General features: G+C 49.2%; 1 protein-coding gene across 3 annotated transcripts in view; it reads left to right on the top strand.

Annotated features, from left to right (window-relative positions):
• Positions 1–15,101, top strand: part of RHOBTB2 (Rho related BTB domain containing 2) — a 29,630-nt gene extending 14,529 nt beyond the window's left edge. For all 3 annotated transcript variants that reach the window (XM_014867121.3, XM_014867123.3, XM_044766826.2), the window contains 9 exons: positions 220–421; positions 1,114–1,217; positions 1,708–1,893; positions 2,550–3,571; positions 3,873–3,991; positions 6,167–6,317; positions 9,957–10,045; positions 10,811–10,916; positions 12,172–15,101. In XM_014867121.3, the coding sequence (XP_014722607.2) occupies positions 220–421; positions 1,114–1,217; positions 1,708–1,893; positions 2,550–3,571; positions 3,873–3,991; positions 6,167–6,317; positions 9,957–10,045; positions 10,811–10,916; positions 12,172–12,389 (2,197 nt within the window). In that variant the 3' untranslated portion in view covers positions 12,390–15,101. The remainder of the gene's footprint in view (positions 1–219; positions 422–1,113; positions 1,218–1,707; positions 1,894–2,549; positions 3,572–3,872; positions 3,992–6,166; positions 6,318–9,956; positions 10,046–10,810; positions 10,917–12,171) is intronic.
• The last annotated feature ends 7,957 nt before the right edge of the window (positions 15,102–23,058 follow it).

Raw genomic sequence — 23,058 nt, 5'->3', positions numbered from 1 at the left:
GCACGAGCGGCTCATCCCGTGGGACTGCCCCTCTCAGCCTGAATGGGCTCCTGCCTCCTCGGCCCCTTCAGAGCTGTTGCCCAGAAAGCTACTCCCTTCTCCTCCTCTCCGCTCCACGGCTTGAAGAGGGGGCAGCCCTGGCTGAGGAGAGCTGCTGGCCCTGGCCCTCAGGGAGCTGGTGTGCGAAGCTGTCTTGACTGCTTCTCTCCTCTCCGTCAGGTCCCAATTAATGGATTCTGACATGGATTATGAAAGGCCAAACGTAGAGACCATCAAGTGCGTTGTGGTGGGGGACAACGCCGTGGGCAAGACCAGGCTCATCCGTGCCCGGGCCTGCAATGCGACCCTCACCCAGTACCAGCTGCTTGCCACCCACGTGCCCACAGTTTGGGCCATCGACCAGTATCGGGTGTGCCAGGAGGTAAGGTTGCAAGGCCTCCTGGCTGGGGGTCCACGCTGTGCATCTGGGCTTCTTCCCAAGCTGTAGCTCAGTGTCTCCAGGTAGGGCCTGTGCTGAGCTCACGGACCCTCACCTGGTGTGGGATGGGGGCAGCTGAAGAGGAAGGAGCCCCTGGAGAGAGGTCAAAGAGGAGCCCACCGCGGGGGAGTGGTCTTTGCCCATTTGTGGTTTGCATGGCTGAGCTGGTACCTTGGACCCCAGCTTTGCCTGGGGCACGGCATCTTGTGCAGTTACAGCCCCCAGTAATGGGAAGAACTGAGGGGGCTCTTTGGAGAGAAGAGAGCTGAGAGGAGGAAAGAAGCTGCCAGCTAATACCGAAAGATCAGAGGCTCGTAAACATGCGATTTGCAGGGGAAGCTAGAACAAGGGCAGGCTCCCTAAGAGATCCCTTCCACGCCTGTAACAGTCTGCCCTCTTAGGGTCTCGCCTTCTGGCCAGCAGGGAGGCTGCCTTGTTATTGAGTCTGCAGAGATGGCACCTGGATAAAAGTGGTGTGCAGGGTAGAGAGGTCCTAGCCCTGTCCCTCTACCCCCTTGCTGCCTGGGAACTGGGGTGGGGGGGCGGTGAGCTGGCACCACCCTGAGCTGATATGCAGAGACCCTAACAACTGCTGCCTTGATTCCCATGCCTCCCTGCCTCCCTGCCCCACCCAGGTGCTGGAACGCTCCCGAGACGTGGTAGATGACGTCAGCGTCTCCCTTCGCCTCTGGGACACCTTTGGAGACCACCACAAAGACCGTCGCTTTGCTTATGGGAGGTAGGGAAGGCCTCTGGCTGCCTCAGGGAGCCAAGCAACGGAGCAGCTCAGAAATATAAACTGGGAGGAAATAGCAACAGCAGAGCCTCGCAGGGGCGGCGGCCAGGGCCGGGGAAGGAGCCTGTCTGGGGGCAAGAGGCCTGGGTGGAGTCCTAGCCCTGCCGCCTGCTAGCTCTGTGACTTTGAGCGATTAGGAGAACTGTTCTGAGATGGTTTTTCTGAGCCATGACATGGTAAAAATGGCAATTTCTAACTCACAGGGTAACTATGAGGTCAAAATGAGAGTCTTTGAAGCTCTAAAATGCTAAATTAGACATAAATTAGGGGTACTATTATTGTACGTTTTATGTAAGCTCAAGTGAGCAGGTCCATAGGACAGATGTGGGATTGTTTCTACGGGTAGGGGTGGGGAGGCATGTTCTCCCTCATTTCAGGGCCAGGTAACCTGCCGCTGCTTTCTCTGCCCATAACCTCACTCTCCCACCCCCAGATCCGATGTGGTGGTTCTTTGCTTCTCCATTGCCAACCCCAATTCCCTCCACCATGTCAAGACCATGTGGTACCCAGAAATCAAGCACTTCTGCCCCCGAGCACCTGTCATCTTGGTGGGCTGCCAGCTGGACCTGCGCTACGCGGACCTGGAGGCTGTCAATAGGGCCAGGCGACCCTTGGCTAGGTAGGGGATGCTGGTGCCTAGGGAGGGGAAGGAGGAAGACAGAGGGAGGGGCGCATCTCCATGGCTCCCTGTCAGCCCTGAGGGAATCCACTGAGCCTTACATCTCTCCCTCCATTTGAAGCAAGCTCATGTAGAGAGCCAACAGAAGTGCTCATTCTTTCATTCACTCGTCCATCCATCCATTCATTCATTTATCTATTACACACTGTGTGGAAAATACTGGGCTAAGCATCATGAGGAGAGAAGGAGAACAGGAGGTAGTCTGCGTGAAAGGGCTTATAATATTGCTGAGAGATGAACTGAATACGTGAACATGTTAAAAACCAATGTGGAACATGGCGTGCTAATTGTTAGAGAGGTAGTTAGTGCTACCACTTCTTTGAGCTAGGGAGATCACCAGGGCCTGGCGTAGATATGGAAGGCTCCTGGAAGAAGAGGGGATTGGAGGTGGGCCCTGAGGACTGGTAGGATTTGGCCAGGCAGAGGAGGAAAGGCAGAGATCAGTGGAAATGAGCAGAACAGGAGTGAGGCCAGGGCCACAGATGCTGAGCAGAGACCTTCCCACCAGGTGCAGAAGGACAGGCTCTGGAGAGCTGCTTTTCCCCACCCTTACAGTCCGCCATCAACATGAGTTTGGTTTCCCTTCAACCCACCAGGCCCATCAAGCCCAATGAGATCCTTCCTCCGGAAAAGGGTCGGGAGGTGGCCAAGGAGCTGGGCATCCCTTACTATGAGACCAGTGTGGTGGCCAAGTTCGGCATCAAGGACGTCTTTGACAATGCCATCCGGGCGGCGCTCATCTCCCGCCGGCACCTGCAGTTCTGGAAGTCCCACCTCCGCAATGTGCAGCGGCCTCTGCTGCAGGCGCCCTTCCTGCCTCCTAAGCCACCTCCTCCCATCATCGTGGTGCCCGACCCCCCCTCCAGCAGTGAGGAGTGCCCCGCCCACCTCCTGGAGGACCCGCTGTGCGCGGATGTCATCCTGGTGCTGCAGGAGCGGGTGCGCATCTTTGCCCATAAGATCTACCTCTCCACCTCCTCCTCCAAGTTCTACGACCTGTTCCTCATGGACCTGAGTGAGGGGGAGCTGGGGGGCCCCTCGGGGCCAGGGGGCCCCCGCCCAGAGGACCACCGGGGTCACCCTGATCAACACCACCACCATCACCACCACCACCACCATGGCCGGGACTTCCTGCTTCGGGCAGCCAGCTTTGATGTGTGTGAGAGCGTGGAGGAGGGTGGGGGATCTGGTCCTGCTGGGCTTCGGGCCTCAACCAGCGACGGGATCTTACGGGGCAATGGAACAGGGTACCTGCCGGGGAGGGGTCGAGTGCTGTCTTCCTGGAGCCGAGCTTTTGTGAGCATCCAGGAAGAGATGGCAGAAGATCCACTGACCTACAAATCCCGGCTGATGGTGGTGGTAAAAATGGACAACTCCATCCAGCCGGGGCCCTTCCGGGCCGTTCTCAAGTACCTGTACACAGGGGAGCTGGATGAGAAGGAGCGGGACCTCATGCACATTGCCCACATTGCTGAGCTGCTCGAGGTCTTTGATCTGCGCATGATGGTGGCCAACATTCTCAACAATGAGGCCTTTATGAACCAGGAGATCACCAAGGCCTTCCACGTCCGCCGGACGAACCGGGTTAAGGAGTGCTTGGCAAAAGGCACCTTCTCAGGTATGGAATGTGCTTAGGAACTCACGGCCAGGAGGCAGGGGAGTTCCCTCCAAGCAGCCCTCTGAGGAGTCCGGGTTGGTTTGATTAGCATTCTGAGTCATCTCAGCTGCTGTGTGTCCTGGAGATGTGGTAGTTGTGCTCCTGAAGCCTTGTGCCCCAAGCCTTGCGAGCTGGTCGCACAGCGCTCCAAAGCTTGTGGCTCAGAAGGAGGCAGCTTGTCTGGGCACACTGTCGCCCCTTGGGGTTGGGTGTCTCACATTCTTTCACCACATCCTCACGTGGTGCCTCTTCTCCTGGACAGATGTGACCTTCATCCTGGATGATGGCACCATCAGTGCCCACAAGCCCCTGTTGATTTCCAGCTGTGACTGGATGGCTGCCATGTTTGGGGGACCGTTTGTGGAGAGTTCTACCAGGGAGGTAAGGCTCGGATGAGAATGGGTGGGAAGGGGAGAGAGACTCAGACCCTTTGCATCTGAGGCACTGTCATTTGGTGATACTTTTCTCAGCACTGACTGTGTGCTAACCGCTGAGTGACAGGCCCAAGAGAAGTTTGAGATGGTTCCCATAGCTAAGGATTTTACAGTATGTCAGGACAGGGAATTGTAGTAACATCTTAACTTTATAGTTTAGAAAGTGCTTTCAACCCATTATCTCATATCGTCTCACACATGCCTCTTATACATAGCATAGCGTTCCCACTTTATACACAAGGAAGCTGATGGCCTGAGAAGTTCAGTCACTTGGGTCAAGCTGTGTAAGTAGAAAGGAGAGGTTGGGACTTGAACTCAAGACTTCTGATTCCTTGGCTCTATACATTGTAGCTTGCTTTCTCTCTGACACATGTGAAACAACTAGAAAAAATTCAGTGTGTCCCAAACTGAATCCATCACTGTTTTAAAAAGTAGATTTTATTGTTATTGAGGTATGGTGAAGCCAACAGATGAGGAGAAAACAGCCATTGAAAAGGTAGATTGTTATACTCACAGATCTCAACAGGAGGGGCATGCACAGCACGGAGGGCTGCACCGGGAAGCACCAGGGCTGGTCAGGAGGCAGGGGGAGGAAGGGGAGAATGTGGACAGGAGCCTCTGCTGTGCTTTCCACGGGAAGCAGGCAAAGCAGGGCAGGCAGGTTTAGGATTGGCTGGTTTCCATAACTTTAACGCGCTCTGGGGCATAGGGTCTGTCCCGAGTCGTTGGCTGCTTGGCCCTGGGGTGATGGGGGCAGGGGGATAGTGGCCTGGAGTGTGCCAGCTGATAAAGGAGGTGGTTGTGAGTGTGAGTTCTGGATTGGTTGGTTGGCATATGAAAGGTGTGCTCTCAGGAGAGTCCTTTTCTATCTCTAGGAATTGGCTACCCTGGGAGGGGCAGTCTCTCCAGAGTCAGCAAGGCCCCCTATTTCAGAGCATCAGAACACAGACAATAGAAGACAAGCTTCGTGTAATCGCCTTTCCCTCTCATCAGGGCCACTCTGATTCACTTGTTCTCTCACTGCTTCTGCTACTTTCCCAGGCGCTGGGACTGGAAATGCAGAGTTGGAAGGGGCCTATCAACGTATCCCTTAGAAATAGTCTCTTAAGTCTGTTCTCTCCTTTGCATTCTTCCAGCCAAGCAAGGAGCCCAGGCCATGGGCCTTGGTGTCCTCCATCTTTGAATGACTGTAATATTGATTGTCTATCACTCAGCCTTGTAGTTAACAAGCTACTACTTTGTGCAGCTGCTGAAAGTTCGGAGTGCCCACACGCAGTTTTCCCAGCTGGTCTGTGATTTCTTTTGAAGGTGGGGACTAGGTCTTTTACTTCTACCAAGTAGCCCCCTCAGCGCTGGTCACTTAGTAAGTGCTCACCAAACACTCAGCGGAAACTTGGCTAAGGACAATGCAGCATAGTGTCCTTGACACAGAATAGGAGTTTCCTAAGACTTCTGGGAAGGAAGTCCTTGTAGAAGGCTAAGTGGGGGGTTGAGGTTTGAGTCAGTCTCTGATCCTTGAAGCTGAGTGGGATTTGGATATGCAGAGTGTGAGACGAGGCGCTCTGCAAAGCCCCAGGGGCCTGCCCGCCCTCGGTTCTCCTCAGCACCATGGAAGCCAGCTTGAGAGCCCAGGCGATTCCCAGGGCAGCTGGGAGACTTGTGTCTGATGAGAGCAGTTTTGCTGCTGCGCTGCTCCGAAGACATCTCCAAGGCCCGAAGCAGCAGCTTCGAGCACCTGGCTTTGCTCCCTCCATATCCCAGTTGCACTGCTCCCTGCAGGGCCGGCAGGGCCCGGGGTGTAGGCTTAGGTGACTAGAAGGGCCCCTCAAGCATCCTCCAAGCCGGAATGTCTTCGGGAGGATGCCAGTGAGATCCAGGTCCTCTAAAAAGCTATCAGAGCGCTGCTCGCTGGGGCTGTCAGCAGACGGGCTCCGCACAGGTTGTTGCTCTGGGAAGCAGGCCTTTAGGGGGCTTCTGAGCGGGTGTAGGGGCAGCCTGGGGGTGGCTCCCTGTCTGAGGGAGACCAGCGATGTGAGCCAGGGCCTTTTGAGTTTCTCCGAACTGAGTGACTCTCCCTAAAGCTGGGCCTCACTGCAGCCTGCTCTGTTCCTTCCCACCGCAGGTTGTGTTTCCTTACACAAGCAAGAGCTGCATGAGGGCGGTGCTGGAGTACCTCTACACGGGCATGTTCACCTCCAGCCCCGACCTGGATGACATGAAGCTCATCATCCTGGCCAACCGCCTCTGCCTGCCGCACTTGGTTGCCCTCACCGGTAACTAACCAGAGCGCTCAGGGACCTCCTGGGAGAAGGCAGGGAAACCTCAGGAGTCATTATTTCTCCTCTCATCTGTCTCCTCCTAGGGGACAGGCTGCTAGCACCAAGGGAATGCGTTTACAAAAAGTGAACTATATCGGTGTGTATTGGGGTTTGGGTGGGGACATAGACGTAAAGAAGTGTGTGTGAGAGAGACGCTTGATGGGTCATGTTATAGGCTCTCTCCAGAGGTGATTTCAGCCCCACAAAGTGCTCTCCAATCGATGATAGCACGTGGTGTTCCTATTAGCTTGATCTCACTCAGGCCAGCTTAAGAAGTTGAGAGTGGAGCGCACTTCCACCTTCCCACCCTTTGGTTCCTCTCCTCCCCCTCCTCCTCCCCCTCCTCCTCCTCCTCCTCCCCCTCCCCTCCTCCTCCTCCTCCCCCTCCCCCGCCTCCTCCCCCTCCTCCCCCTCCTCCTCCTCCCCCTCCTCCTCCTCCCCCTCCTCCTCCTCCTCCTCCCCCTCCTCCTCCCCCTCCTCCTCTCCTTTTCCCTCTCCTTCTTTTTCTTTTCCTCCTCCTTCTCTTCCACCTTCACTTACTCTTTCTTCTTCCAAAAACAGACAACAAACTTTGACCTGCCACTCCTAATTCCTCTAAAAGATTGTAAGAGCTGGAGCTCAGCTTTTAGAATGAACCAACCGCAGAGGCCCTGGGGGTGGAGCAGGGACTGAGGCAATAGGGAGACCAAGTGAGGGGCTGGACAAGAGAAATGACTGTCCGGATGCAGGGAGTCTGGGGCCAGCGAGGCAGGCAGACAGATGGCTCCTGTTGATGTTGGAATTGGCATTTGCTTTGTTGGTGTTAGCATTGGTACCTGTACTGGTGTTGATATCAGGGTTAATATTCTTGGGCAGGTCAGGAGGCAGAGAGCAGGGCCTCAAGATGTTGAGTTGAAGTTCAGGGAAGGACCCTGGGTCAGAGCTGCTGGGCCCTGGGCAGATGGGCAAGATTAGGACTGAGATACAAAGGAAGCAGCAATGCCATGGTGAGAAATGAGTTATAAGGTGGGACTTGGTCATAGGAAGAAGGCAGAAATTGTTGATCAGAACTGGAGTACCAGGAGCTGAGCCTGGAGAGGGAGTCCAGGGGCCCCAGCTGGGGACATCAAGGGCTTTAGGGTGGGGGGAGCCAGAGAGAGGCTTCCAAAGATGACAGCTGAAACAGTGTGTCATCCACGGCTGTCCAGGGAGGGTGGTGTGGTTTTCCCAGGGCACATAAAACTGTGCAACTCTTGGACCAAGTAATTCAACTTTAGAAAGACTATCTCCAAAGAAATGACCCAAAGGAAAAAATTGTATATAGATGCTTCTCCAAGTTTGTTTCATCATGGCAGGCAATCAGAAACAAGTCATATATGCACCACTGGTTATGCACACATAGTAGCCACTAAAATTTCACAAGGTAGCCAATAAAAATGTTAAGCTGTCCTGCTGCATGGAAAAGCTTACAGAAGATGATGTTGAATGACTTTTCCTATGACATGGCCATACATGCTAGAAAACATACACAAATTTGTTGTGTACGTGCTTTGTCAAGGATCAGTGGAAAATGCCAAGCAGGGTCTAACTGGTGATGCTTTGTGTTCTGTGAGACGTGCTTCCTATGAAGCTATTAATTCCAACTTAAAACTTTTTCATTGTTTTATTTATTATTGTTAAATATAACACACGTACATGAAACATAGGTTTAGCTTAATGAATTATTAGAAATCAAAATGACCTATATCAGGAGCTCCAACCTTGCCAGCCACGACAAAGCCCTGCACCTGTCCCTCCCAATCAATCTTTCCTCCCCTAGAGTAACTGCCCTGCTTGTTGCTCTTTTTCAGGCACTTTTTCTGGCCTCATTTCCTTGTTCTTCTTCATAGTTTTATCACCCAAGTGTGCATCCTTAAGCACCATAGCATGGATTTATTTTTTATGTATCTTTTAAGTTTCTTATAATCTATAGGTACCTTGTCCATTGAAAAAAATTTTTTTCCTTGCAATTTATTCGTTGGGAAAGATCCACTAATGTCCAGAAAGTCTAGATTTTTGCTGCTCGCATTTCCAGAGTGGCTGTCTCTCCCGTGGCCTGGTGGTGGGCCCTGGCGGCCAGGCCAGAGTCACAGGCAGCACTCTCTCGGGGAGACCGCTCCTCAGGTTGCGTCTGTCCCATCAAGAAGCATAGATTGTCTGCTTTTGTCTCTTTTTGTGATGTCAGCAGCCCTTGAGCATCGTTGCCTGAGCCATTACTTTATGAGGGGAGGTGGAGTGGCAATATTCCGATTCCGTCGTTCCCTCTGTGTTTATCTGTTGGAATGCTTCTAGAAAGAGGGAAGCTTCCCCTCACCTCCTGTTGGGTTACCCAGTGGTACAGTTCATTTAGGAAAGGCAGGTGTATGCTTCATTTTTTTCTTTCATTTACCAATTTTCAAGATAAATTTGCTTCCTGTCATCCTTTGAGGATGACCAATTAGTTTTAAAAATTTTTTGAAGTATTATCATGTGTTGGGTATTATTAAGTATTCTTCTGAACTGCTAGATTTGAGCATACTTGGTTGGTTTCAGTGAGCTGCAGTCATGCTGACTGAAGCTCAGACGCTGCTGCGCTGTCACCCGGGAGGCGTCTCTGCAGGTCGGCCCCACAGTTGTTGAGCTTCCTGCTCATCTGGAATGATGAGATGTTCCAGGTTCATCTTGTACATTTCCTGCCCCAGACCTGGAATCAGCTATTTCTCTAAGAAGGCCTGGTTTCTTAGAGTTGGAAATGGTATTTCAAGGCTACAGTGTGTGCCTTTGGGATGCTCATTGCTACTGGGATATTGTTTCCATGGACTGAGCTGGGAAATATATTTCTATTTTTAAAGATAAAATACCTTACGAGTTTATACTGATACAGTTAAAATTCAGGACTAAGAGTGTTCACTTCTTCAATATAAACATTTCAACATAAAATGCAAGGTTAGTATAAAGTTTGCTGCAAAATTTAAATTCATACAAACAACTAGGGTTTGTTTTGTTTTGTTTTTTGCTGAGGAAGATTAGCCCTGAGCTAACATCTGTACCCATCTTCCTCTATTTTATATGTGGGTCGCCACTGCAGCATGGCTGACAAATGGTCTAGGTCCACACCCAGGATCCAAACCTGTGAACCCAGCCTGCCAAAGCAGAGTGCGCTGAACTTAACCACTAGGCCATGGGGCTGGCCCCACAAATAACTAGGTTTAATCTGTAGATCTAATTTGTAGTTCTCAGTAAACTGTAGACTTCATACCCTCTCCCATTGGTATGCATGGCTCATTCCACTGGGGGCTTTCACCCTACAGACATCAGACTATTTGGTCCAATGTGTGTAGCTTGAAAAATCCTCTTGGGTGATTCTAATATCCTCCTTCACTTCCCATCCAACTCCACTGGGAAAGTCTTGCTCTAATCCCAGTTTCCTCACTGGTGGGAGCAGACTTAAATTGCTTGTGGCCTTTCTTGGCCCATTGGGACTTGCCCTGGGTCCTGATCTTTCTTTGCCCTGCATCGGCCCCTGCCAGAGGGTGTATGTGAGTGCATGTCCACTCATGTGGTTCTTTAGCTGATTCCTGGCTGTGTGTGTCACAGAGCAGTACACAGTGACTGGGCTGATGGAAGCAACTCAGATGATGGTGGACATTGACGGGGATGTCCTTGTGTTCCTGGAGCTGGCTCAGGTATGACGGCAGGGGAAGGAATCTCTCTAACATTCCCAACTTTGGGTTCTGTCTGTGCATTGGCAGAGAATGGGCAGGGCCGGAGGTGGGGGGAGGAAGGGAACCTGTTTGGGCGGAGCCCATCCATCCTCCATGCCAGGGGACATACCCTGATGTGCCAAGAGGAGGGGCTGTGGTGGGGGAGGGGACTGAAACTTCAGGCACCAATCTGTTGTGGAGGGAGCCCCTGCCTCCAGGGTAGATGTGGTGGCTGCCTGCCTGAGGTCATCTAAGGGACACTGAGGACTCTCCATCTAAAATCCACTTTCACCTCCTGATTCTCAAATAAGCAAAATCTCCCAGCCTAGCCCCATCAAGTGCCAGAAATTCTACCACTAAACATGAGTTTATGAAGTGAAAGCAGAGCAGATTTGAGGCTTGCTCACACACCTGGGCGAGTCAGCGCCCTAAGCCTGATTGTCAACACCTGAGTGCAGACTGCTTTGGCCCCTGACGGAGAGAAGGACTGAGGAGGGTGGACATGGCAGGAAGCCACCACTGGGGGCGAGGGGGTCTCTTTGGATCCCAGGGCAGGACAGAGGAGAGGTGGTGGTGGTGTCAAGGAGCATGTCAGATGCCGTCTCCTCAGTTTTGTGTGGGCTCACCTCTTGATGACTGCAGGGCCTTTGCCCACCTGCCCCAAAGCTTCAGGTCTGAGGTGACTGTAGGTGTCTATGCAGACCCGCCCCAGGGTCCCAGCACAGACGCTCTTCTGTCTGTCCCCAGTTCCACTGTGCGTACCAGTTGGCGGACTGGTGTCTCCACCACATCTGCACCAACTACAACAACGTATGCCGGAAGTTCCCCCGAGACATGAAGGCCATGTCCCCAGGTGAGCGTCCCCCGAGAGATGAAGCCCATGTCCCCAGGTGAGCGTCCCATGAGACATAAAGGCCATGTCCCCAGGTGAGCGTCCCATGAGACATAAAGGCCATGTCCCCAGGTGAGCGTCCCCCGAGACACGAAGGCCATGTCCCCAGGTGTGCATTCCCATAGGACCTGTTCCTCCTCCCTCACGCTGCAGGGGCCTTAACTTGGGTCCAAATCGCCACTTGACCCCAGAGCACCTGGAGGCTGCCTGAGATCCTTGGGCTTAACTTGACCTTGTAGGTGGGGAGAGGTGCATGCAGCCAAGCGGAGGGGGCCCAGGAAAGCGCTGGCCCGGAGGGCAGGGCTGCTGGGGGCCTCAGGCAACTCACTACCTCCCTGGGCCTGTTTCTCACAGGTACAAAGAGCGTGCTGGGCTAGAGTTGGTATTTTTCAGATTTTTTCGACAGGACTCCACAATAAGAAATACATTTTATATTGTGAGCCAGTACAGATACTGAAAAATATATAAATTGTTTTTAATGCTGCTCATGAGCTGCTACATTGATTTCAAAGCCTAGGAAAGGGCACAAGACACGGCGTGGACAGCACAGGTCCACATCTCCTCAGAGGTCCCTGCGGCCTGTCTCTGCGCCCCTAATGACTCGGGCCCTGGGGCCAGGCAGGAACTGACTGCAAGGGCTCCAGGGGGAGGTGTCGCTGCCCCCCAGTTCCCGCCACTTGGTTCTGCAGGTCTTCACCGGGGGCTCCCCTCTGCCGGACCCTCCTCCCTGCCACCAGGTGTCGCTGCGCCCCACCAGGGCGCTCGCCCCGCTCTCTCCTTGTTACCCTTCTGGTGTTTTCCTTCTAAAGCAAAGCTCCAATCGCCTCACGCCTCTGATTTCCAACCCTCCGTGGCCCACTCGCCTTCCAGCATAGGAGCAGAGCCCTCAGCTAGCATGCCCTCCTGTAGCCTGCGCCCGCTCCCCGGAGCAGGAGCCCTGCTCTCACCCGCGCCCCTCCCGCATCCTCCATCTCCGCCCGCGGGGGTCCTCCCTGTGCTAGAAGCTCGGCCCAGGCACCACTGCCTCCCGCGGCCGACGGCCCCTCCTTCGCCGGGCGGTTGACCTGTCGGGCGCTCTGCAGCTCGAGGCGGGGCATCTGAAGGCAGGGCCCGGGCCGCACTGAAGGCCCTGCAGGTCCCCGGACGCCCTCCGCGTCCCACTGCTCTCTGGCCCCTTCTGCCCTCCTTCTAACCAAGCCTGCTGCGTTCTCTCCAGAAAACCAGGAGTATTTTGAGAAGCACCGGTGGCCGCCCGTCTGGTACCTGAAGGAGGAAGATCACTACCAGAGGGCGCGGAAGGAGCGGGAGAAGGAGGACTATCTGCACCTGAAGCGGCAACCCAAGCGGCGGTGGCTGTTCTGGAACAGTCCTTCCTCGCCATCCTCGTCGGCGGCCTCCTCGTCGTCCCCGTCTTCCTCCTCGGCCGTGGTCTGAGATGCTGCCACCCTCTTCTGACCCTTCTGCTGTCGTCCCCACTTGCCCTTGCCCCTCTGCTCTTCTGCATCGCCCCCTCCACCCTCCAGGGACAAGGGGACCCACATAACCAGGACCCTGAGGGCGGAGCTGTTCTCACCAGCCAACACAGCGCAGCAAGAGAGGACGGGCCTTGTGGATCAGGACAGGGACTCCCTGCACAGGTCCCCAACCCAAAGCAGGGCAGGTGACAGCAGCTGGGAGGTGGGGAGCAGGGAAAGAGCTGAGAGTTCTGGCATCTTGTCTCTGGGTTGGAGAACCCTAGAGTCGAAGGGAAAACTCTCCCAGCCATGAGGCTGAGTGTCTTGGTCTGTGGAGGCGGCCTCCTCCCACTGAGCCACGGTGTGCACGCAGGGAAGGTCCTGTCCCTATTGCCACTGATTTTCCACTGATGGACTTGATGGTTGCAAATGTTTTGTGGGCATTTCCATAAGGAGTCTACTCAGATCCTCACTGGAGAAGTCAGGGTAGAAATTAAGCCTTCAGAGCCCAACTCAAGGCTTCCACATCCTGGGCTGTAGCTCCCAGATGCCACAAGTGGGAGGCTTGCACGCTGCCAGCCTCCCTCCCAGGGCTGTCGGCAGCCAGGCCTGGTACAGGGTGGCGGAGGTGGTTGGGAGCTCTGGCCTATCAGGAGTGCCTCCTGGTGCCATGAGGAAGTTCTCCCTCCTCCCTCCTTCACCGCTCAGATGTGGAGATGGGTACCAAAGGAGGCAGCCGGAACGGGGGAGAGAGAAGAGGGGGTGAGGGGGTCTGGGCACAGCAATCCCATGCTCCTCTGGGCTCTTCCCCTCGCCTCTGGTTAGCACGGCTTCTTATGGAGTGGGGTAAAACTAGCAAAAAACCCTAAACAACGACAAACAATCACCACCAATGAAAACACTCTAGCCTCTATTCCCTCGAAGAAAGGAAAACAGAAGACCCTGTATAGCTTACATCTTTATAAAGCTAAAGAGGAGACCCGTGTTGATGAGATAAAGGTTTAGGTTGTAGAATTGATTCCAGTGCCTGTCAGGAAAGAACCTGTCACCTGCTGTGGCTGAGGATGCCCTGGCCCTGCTGGCTGGCTCTGCGGGGCAGCACCCATCCCATGCCTTCAGCATGAAGGATTGAGGTTTCAGGGGGCAGGGAAGGGGTGGTCTCAGGGCTCCAACATGGCATTGGACCCTTGTTTTTGCCCATGATGAGAAACACATTATCCTCTTCACCTTCAGAGGGTGACTCCACAGGATGTGAATGTGTTGGGGGTAGGGGGTTGGGGTAGGAGTCAAAGGTCAGGTAAAAGGGCACTGACTTGGAGACTAGGAGTCCCTGTAATGAAGGATCACAGGGCATGACTTTCCTTAGTGCTGGTTTAGGATAGGTAAAAGGGAAAGAGAAAAAGGGAGACTAAAGCAGGAGCAAAACCAAGATCAGCTTGTGGGGAAAAGCTGGGCCATGCCGACCCTTCCTGTTTTCTAGCCCTGCTCCATATTGCTCCCCCACACCCTTCTTAGACCGGGAAGAGTCTCTCTGATAAGGGGTGGAGCCAGCGAGACAGCTCCTGGGCTCACCTCACCTCAGAAAGATGCTTTAAGAAGAGGGTCTGGCTTTAGGTCCCACGGCCCTGGGATGGGCTCCACCACCAAGAGTCTGGCTTTAGGTTTGGGATAGAGCAAACCCAGAAACAGAGGAAACCTGTGCAACATTTTTGTGGTGCCAAGACTTAGAGGTTTGACGTCACGTCTTTGTCAAGAGGAGGAGCAGGAGGTGGCAGGTCTAGAGTGACTATGACCACTGTTGTCCGAGCCCCAGACTTCTCCAAGGCTATGGCTGCCTCCCCTCCAAGTCCTCCTGCAGGGTGGCTGGCTGGGAAGCCAGACGTGTGCTGCCCTCTACTGACTGGTCAGCCTCCCTTTCACTGAGCCTGCAGGCTGTAGCTTCTGGGTGAAGCTGAGGAGCCAATGGGCAGGGGCAGGAGGCTGAGGACCCAAGGGGAAGACTGCTCTGGGAAGAGGGACAGGGGTGGGGCCATGGGGCCTCCCAGGAACTCTGGGTAAGAGGGAGAGCCGAGGCCTAAAGAGCAAAAGGAGGGGAAATGGGTCTCCAGGAGCTTGCAGGGCTGAGCCATCTGACCCACTGATGAGAATGCAGTGGGGAGAGAAAGTGAAGGTGGCCCAGGAGGTGCAGGAAGCCCACAGGAGAGGGGCCACAGAATGACCCCAGCAACTAGGGTGGACTCACCCCTCAGGGACCCACCACCCCCTTCCCAAATGCTGTGTCAGAGCCAGCCTGCACCACACTGGAGCCCAGCAGGCCCAGGTGCAACCCAGAGACACCACCTGGGGAGGCTGTGGGGGAGCCAGGCCAAGACTAGTGTCCCTCTCCCAGGGGGAAGGGCAGGGAGGTGAAGGAGGGGCAAGGTGCTGAATTCCAGTTCCTCAGGAACCTGGCACTTGGAGATCCAGAGTCAGCAGGAAACCCACCCATGCAGGGCAAGCCTGGAGGCACAGAGGGGAGAAGGGAAGGAGCAAGTCCCACAGCAAGAATACACACCCTTGCACTTGTGTCACTCGGAGCTGCTTCAGAGGAGAATGGGGGGATGGGGGAGAAAAAACCCACACCTCTTTTTATATAAGGTTTCATATTTAATTTGGTCATGAGTTCATAAATACATGAGTATTTTGTACCTAACGGCCTTCCTCGTAGTCTTTGATATTTCCAACAAGCTCTTCAAAGGTGGGACCTTCCAGTGGAGAGAAGCATGAAAGGATCCCCAACCATTAATGCAATACTTATTAAATGCCTACTGTGTGCTATTTGGCTGGATAAAAGACAGTTTTCTTGAGAAAGAAGAACAAAGTTGGAGGCATCATGTTCCCTGATTTCAAATTATATTACAAAGCTATAGTAATGAAAACAGTATGGTATTAACATAAAAACAGACACATAGATCAATGGAATAGAATAGCCCAGAGATATACCCATGCATATATGATCAATTAATTTATGACAAAGGAACCAAGAATATACAATGGGGAAAGGACAGTCTCTTCAATAAATGGTCTTGGGAAAACTGGACCATCTTACACAATACACAGAAATTAGCTCAAAATGGATTAATGTAAGACCTGAAACCCTTGAACTCATAGAAGAAAACATAGGCAGTAAATTCCTTGATATATGTGTTGGCGATGATTTTTTGAATCCGACAACAAAAGCAAAAATAAGTGGTACTACGTTACACTAAAAAGCTTCTGCAAAGAAAAGGAAACCATCAACAAAATGAAAAGGCAACCTACTGAATGGGAGAAGCTATTTGCAAGTCATGTCTCACAAGGGGCTAATATCCAAAATATAGACGGCCCCTGACTTAGGATGGTTCAACTTAGAATTTTTCTACTTTATGACGGTGTGAAAGCGATACACATTCAGTACACACCGTACTTGGAAGTTTGAACTTCGCTCTTTGCCCGGGCTGGCGCTTTGGGGGACAGTCCTGTCTTGTGATGCTGGGCAGCGGCAGCTGCAGCTGCCAGTCAGCCCCGCAATCACGAGGGTGAACAACCGATACACTGACAGCCACCCTGTCCCCACACAGCCATCCTGCTCGTCACCCTCAGCGCAGAGTTCAGTATGTCACAGGAGACGTTCAGCACGGTCTCATAGACGAGGCTTTGTGTTAGAGGCCTCTGCCCAACTGTGGGCTAAGAGTCCTGAGCACGTGTGAGGTAGGCTGGGCTACACTGCGATGGTCGCTAGGTTAGGTCTATTACGTGCATTGTCGACTTAATGATATTTTCAACTTCCGATGGATTTATCAGGATGTAACCCCATTCTAAGTCGAGGAAGGTCTGTATGAAAAGAACTTACAGAACTCAATAGCAAAAAACCAAATAATCCAATTAAAAAATGGGCAGAAGACCTAAATAGACATTTTTCCAAAGAAGGCAACAGCTACATGAAAAGATCCTCAATATCATTAATCATCAGGGAAATGTGAATCAAAACGCAATGAGATAGCACCTTATACCTGTTAGAATGGCTACTGTCAAAAACACCAGGTTTCGGTTCAAGATGGCAATGTAGGAGGATCCTAAACTCACCTCCTGCCACAGACACACTGAATTTATGGCTATATATGGAACAATTTCCTCTGAAAAAAACCTAAAAACTGGTGGAGTGACTCCTTCACATCGAGTAAACAAGAGAGAAACCGCATTGAAGCAGGTAGGAAAGGCTGAGACGCAATCCCACCCCTGGTGCAGCGACCCACAATGGCGAGGGAACTCAAAACCCTGAGTTTCTCCCTGAGGAGTGAAGTGTTAGTACTCTATATTGGGCACCTCAGCTTTTAAGACCAGCACCCGAGAGATGAGCCCTCAAAACATCTGGCTTTGAAGACCAATGGGACTCTTGCCCACGAGACCCACAGGATGGTGGCAAACTGAGAAACATCTCTTAAAAGGCCCATGTGCAGACTCACCCACCCCAAGGCACAGCACAGAAGCAGCCCTTTGAAGAGTGCCCAGGCTTTGTGTGAAAGACTCATTTCCTAAGTTTAAAGCATTGGTCTAATGGGCAAGAGATTCTCTCCAGGGATGGAGGCTAGGGGGGCACCATCTTCCTGCTCTCCAGTAGGCATCATCTTTTTCTCCCCTCTTTTTTTCTTTTTCTTCTATTTTTTCTTTTTCTCATCCTTTTTTTCCCTTTTTTGGTGAGTGCCATCTTCATGCTCTCCCTTTGCTGTGCTCCAGAATGCCAGTATCTTCCAGAGGGTAGCTTCTACACACATCTGGTGACCCAGTTTTTGTGGCTGCCACCCAGGGGATGCCCCTTGATTGCCTGGCCATGAAGGCCAGGGGGCTTGTGTTCTTGGGTCCCATGGGGCTGTAAAAATCAGAGAAACAGTTCTTGGCAGACTGTCACTCCCAGGGCACTGCACAGAGAGAAAACTGAGGCACAGCCCTAGTTTTTATCAGAAAGAGGCCTATCTGCTTGTCCAGGAGCTTTGGCCTGAGGAGCAGGCTGGTTTGGCACACTTACAGGGGCTTTGGAGGGGCTCTCCGAGAATGGAGGCCAGGGTCACCATCTTTGTGCTTTTCCCTTGCCTCACTAGAGCTCCCTAGTATCTCTCAGAATGAAGCTTGTACACTTGTCTGGAGCCCTGATTTTTGAGAATGCTGCCCAGGGGACATCTCCAGATCACCTGGCTCTGGGGCCAGCGGGGTTTACACTTGCAGTCCCACAGGACTGTATATATTTGTATCCTTTAAAAGCTGTTTCCTGAGGTTCTGTCTTCCAATCAGCCTGAATCTAGGTGCTTACTGTAATCCAGCTAGTGGGACACTGACTGGTCTTGGCACACCCTAATCTACTGGGAGCTATTAAACATAAAATAGGCTGCTTGGACAAGCACAAAGATTTGAGAGATGACCAAGAGTCAGGGCAGGGTTGAACAATAATGTTCATCATCTACACAAGGCCAACTCTTCAAGACTGGGAGAAGTGGTTGTTTCATCTAACATGTAGAAACCAACAGAGAGTGAAGCAAAATGAAAAAACAAAGGAATATCTTCCAAATGAAAGAACAAAATAAAACCTCAGAAAAAACCTTAATGAAACAGAGATAAGCAATTTAACTGATAAAAAGTTCAAAGTAATGGTTATAAAGATGCTTACTGAACTCAGGAGAAGCATGAAGACAGTGAGAGCTTCAACAAATAGATAGAAAATATGACAAAGTTCCAAACAGAAGTCACAGAGCTGAAGAATACAGTAACTGAACTGAAAAATACACTAGAGGGGCTCAACATCAGGCTAGATGAAGCAGAAAAAAGGATCAGTGAACTCAAAGACAAGGCAGAGGACCTCACCCAATCAGAGCAGCAAAAAGAAAAAAGAATGAAAAATAGTGAAGATAGCTTAAGGGACTTATGGGACATCAATTGGGCCAACATTCACAGTATAGGAGTCCCAGAAGGAGAAGAGAGAAAGGGGCAGAAAACTTATTTGAAGAAATAATGGCTGAAAACTTCCCTAACCTGGAGAAAGAAACAGACATCCAGATCCAGGAATCCCAGAGAGTTCCAAACAAGATGAATCCAATGAGACCCACATCAAGCCACATTATAATTAAAATGTTAAAAGTCAAAGACAAGGACAGAATCTTAAAAGCAGCAAGAGTAAAAACGACTTGTTACCTATAAGGGAACCCCCATATGACTATTTTTCAGCAGAAACTTTGCAGGCCAGAAGGGAGTGGTATGATATATTCAAAGTGCTAAAAGAAAAAAATTCCAACCAAGGATACCCTACCCGGCAAAGTCATCATTCAGAATTGAAGGAGAGATAAAGAGCTTTCTAGACAAGCAAAAGCTAAAGGATTTCATCTCTAGTAAACCAGATAGTAATAATAAATAATTATTTAAAAACTATAAAAATAAAAATAACTGTAACTACAATAATTAGTTAAGGGATACACACGATAAAAACATGTAAAATCTGACATCAAAAACATAAAATATGAGAGAGGAGAGTAAAAGTATAGAGCTTTAGAAAGCATTCAAACTTAAGTTATTATTAACTTAAAAAAGAATGTTATAAATATAACTTGTTATATGTAAGCCTCATGGTAACCACAAAGCAAAAACCTATAGTAGACACACAAAAGTTAATGAGAAAGGAATCTAAGCATACCATTAAAGAAAGTCATCAAACCACAAAGAAAGCAGGAGAAGAAGAAAGGAACAGAGGAACTACAAAACAGCCAGAAAACAATTTAAAAAATGGCAATAATTTCATACCTATCAATAATTACTTCAAATGTAAATGGACTAAATTCTCCAATGAAAAGACATACAATGAATGGATAAAAAAACAGGAATCATCTATATGCTGCCTACAAGAGACTCACTTCAGATGTAACAACATATACAGACTAAAACTAAAGGCATGGAAAAAGATATCCCATGCAAATAGAAATCAAAAGAAAGCAAGGTAGCTGTACTTATATCAGACAAAATAGACTTTAAAACAAAGACTGTAATAAGAGACAAAGAAGGGCATTACATAATGATAAAGGAGTCAGTCCAACAAGAGGATATAACATTTGTAAATATTTATACACTTAACATAGGAGCACCTAGGGGCCAGCCTGGTGGTGAAGCAGTTAAGTGCGCACATTCTGCTTCGGTGGCCCGGGGTTTGCCACTTAGGATCCCAGGTGCGGACATGGCACCGCATGGCAAGCCATACTGTGGTAGCTGTTCCACATATAAAGTAGAAGAAGATGGGTATAGATGTTGGCTCAGGGCCAGTCTTCCTCAGAAAAAGGAGGAGGATTGGCAGATGTTAGCTCAGGGCTAATCTTCCTCGGGAAAAAGAAAATAGGAGCACCTAAATATATAAAGCAAATATTAACAGACCTAAAGGGAGAAATTAGACAGCAATACACTAATAGTAGGGGACTTTACTACCCCGTTTACATCAATGGGCAGATCATCTAGACAGAAAATCAATAAGGAAATGCTGGCTTTCAATGACACATTAGACCAGATGGACTTAACAGATATATACAGAAATTCCATCCAAAAGCAACAAAATACATATTCTTCTCACGTGCACATGGAACGTTCTCCAGTATAGATCATATGTTAGGCAACAAAACAAGTCTTAACAAATTTAAGAAGACTGAAGTCATATCAAACATCTTTTCCAACCACAATGGTATGAAATTAGAAATAAATTACAAAAAGAAAATGGAAAATTTACAAATATGTGGAGACTAAACAACATGCTACTGAACAACCAATGGATCAATGAAGAAATAAAAAAATGAAATAAAAAATACACTGAGATAAATGAAAATGGAAATACAATATAGCAAAACTTATGGGATGCAGGAAAAGTAGTTCTAAGAGGGAAGTTCATAGCAATAAATGCCTACCTCAAGAAACAAGAAAAATCTCAAATAAAAAACCTAACTTTACACCTCAAGGAACTAGAAAAAGAAGAATAACTGAAGCCTGAAGTTATCAGAAAGCAGGAAATAATAAAGATCAACGCAGAAATAAATGAAATAGAGACTAAAAATATAATAAAAAAGATCAACAAAACCAATAGTTGGTTCTCTGAGAAGATAAGCAAAATTGAAAACCTTTAGTTAAACTCACCAAGAAAAAAAGAGGGCTCAAATAAGTAAAATCATAAATGAAAGAGGAGACGTTACAACTGATACCACAGAAATACAAAGGATCATAAGAGACTACCACAAACAATTATACACCAACAAATTGGACACCCTAGAAGAAATGGCTAAATTCCTAGAAACATACAACCTTCCAGAACTGAATCATGAAGGAATAGAAAATTTGAACAGACTGATTACTAATAAGGGATTGAATCAGTAATTTAAAAACTCACTACAAACAAAAGTCTAGGACCAGACAGCTTCACTAGTGAATTCTATCAAACATTCAAAGAAGAATTAATACCAACTCTTCTCAAACTCTTCCAAAAAACAGAAGAAGGAAGCTTCCAAAAACAAAAATTAACTCCAAAAGTCTTGAATGTAAGACCTGAAACCATGAAATTCCTAAAAGAAAACAGAGGTGGTAAGCTCCTTGACATTGGTCTTGGTGATGATTTTTTGGATTTGACACCAAAAGCATAGGCAACAAAAGCAAAAATAAACAAGTGGGACTACATCAAACTCAAAAGCTTCTGCACAACAAAGGGAACCATCAACAAAATGAAAAGACAACCTACTGAATGGAAGAAAATATTGGCAAATAATACAGCTGATAATAGGTTAATATATATATAATATATGTTATATATTATACATCCAAAATATATAAAGAACTCACCCTTAAATAAATAACTCACAAATAAATAAACTCATGCCTAAATGAAGAACTCATACAACTTAATAGCAAAAAAACCCAAAAAACCCAATCCAATTAAAAAATGGGCAGAGGATCTGAATAGACATTTTCCTAAAGAAGGCATACAGATGGCCAACAGGTACACGAAGAGACCCTCAGCATCACTGATCCTCAGGGAAATGCAAATCAAAACCACAATGAGATATCACCTCACACCTGTTAGAATGGCTATTATCAAAAAGAAGATAACAAGCATTGGTGAGGATGTGGAGAAAAGGGAATCTTTGTGCACTATTGGTGGGAATGTAAGTTGGTGCAACCACTATGAACACAGTATGGAGATGCCTCAAAAAATTAAAAATAGAACTACCATATGATCCAGCAATTCTACTTCTGGGTATTTATCCAAAGAAAACGAAAACACTAACTCAAAAAGATATCGGCACTCCCATGTCCATGTTCACTGCAGCATTACTCACAACAGCTGAGATATGGAAGCAACCTAAGTGTCTATCAACGGATGAATGGATATGGAAAATGCTGTGTACACACACTCGAATATTATTCAGCCACGAAAAAGAATGAAATCTTGCCATTTGCAACAACAAGGAAGGACCTTCAGGGTATTGTGCTAAGTGAAATGTGACAGAGAAAGAGAAATACTGTGTGACCTCACTTATATGTGGAATCTAAAACAAACAAACTCAGCTCACAGATACAGAGAACAGACTGGTGGTTGCCAGAGGTAGGGGGTAGGGGTGGGAGAAATGGGTGAAGGGGGTCAAAGGCAAAAATAAAAATGAATAAATACTGTGCATTACTGAGCAGGAGCAGCAATAACAACAAGGAACACCGAGTGTGAAGGAATAGATCAAATATTCAAATAAAGAAACAAATTTTAACAGAAACTGGAATATATTTAAAATTAAACAACAGTAAGACATATAAAGGAAAAATAAATAAAACAAACAAAAAAATAACTTCATGCTCTCATGAGGCTTACCTTAAATGAACACAGGTGACAAGCACGGACATGGCTAACAGTTTAGATGGGCACTCAAGTTCTCTGAGAAAGGGACCACTGAATCTCGACTGGCAAAAACTCAAGGCTCCACCCGAAGCTATAAGGCCAGAGTGGCCCGCACTGAGGGAACAGCTAAGGCAGGAAATACCTGTCTTTCGGGAAAGCAAGTGGGAGAGGGATGTAAGCCCTAAGGCCGTGGAGGCTGTGCCCCCACCCAGCTCCACTAGAACACCAGCACCCTGAGCGTGCCTAAAAGTTCAGGCAATTCCAGTTGCAGCCAGCCACGCTAGTCTTGGAACAAGACAACACACAAAACTTTGAGATGAAAAAGACCGAAAACCCTGAGAATTTCTACCTCCACAACTTTATCTTGTCATGACTGGAATACTACAGCGATAGTTATGGTGGAAGGAGGGCTCAAGTGGTTACAAAGTATTTTAAAAAGTAAGAGAAAGTGATACAAGAACAAAACTCCAAAATATCAGCCATTTTAGGCCCAATTCTCAGTGTCTAAGAATTAGTATTTACGTGTTAAGTCAGATGCTTATGGCAGCACTAAGCTCCTCAGATGGGGAACCTGTACCCTGAACAGGCAGTCTTGGGCCTCAGATTCACAGACCAAGAAGTGAGAGGAGATCCAGTGCTGAGTCAGCAGATATTTAGCACAACCCACAAGCACGCAGCAGACCCCAGGAGCAGACCCCATTCTCTCCCTTGAGCCCAGACAGGGCTGAGGGTG

The sequence above is a fragment of the Equus asinus genome, chromosome 3 (assembly GCF_041296235.1).
Source record: "Equus asinus isolate D_3611 breed Donkey chromosome 3, EquAss-T2T_v2, whole genome shotgun sequence".
NCBI classification, from domain to species: domain Eukaryota; kingdom Metazoa; phylum Chordata; class Mammalia; order Perissodactyla; family Equidae; genus Equus; species Equus asinus.
The sequence above is the reverse complement of the archived record's forward strand: the minus strand, read 5'-3'. Positions and strand labels throughout refer to the sequence as shown.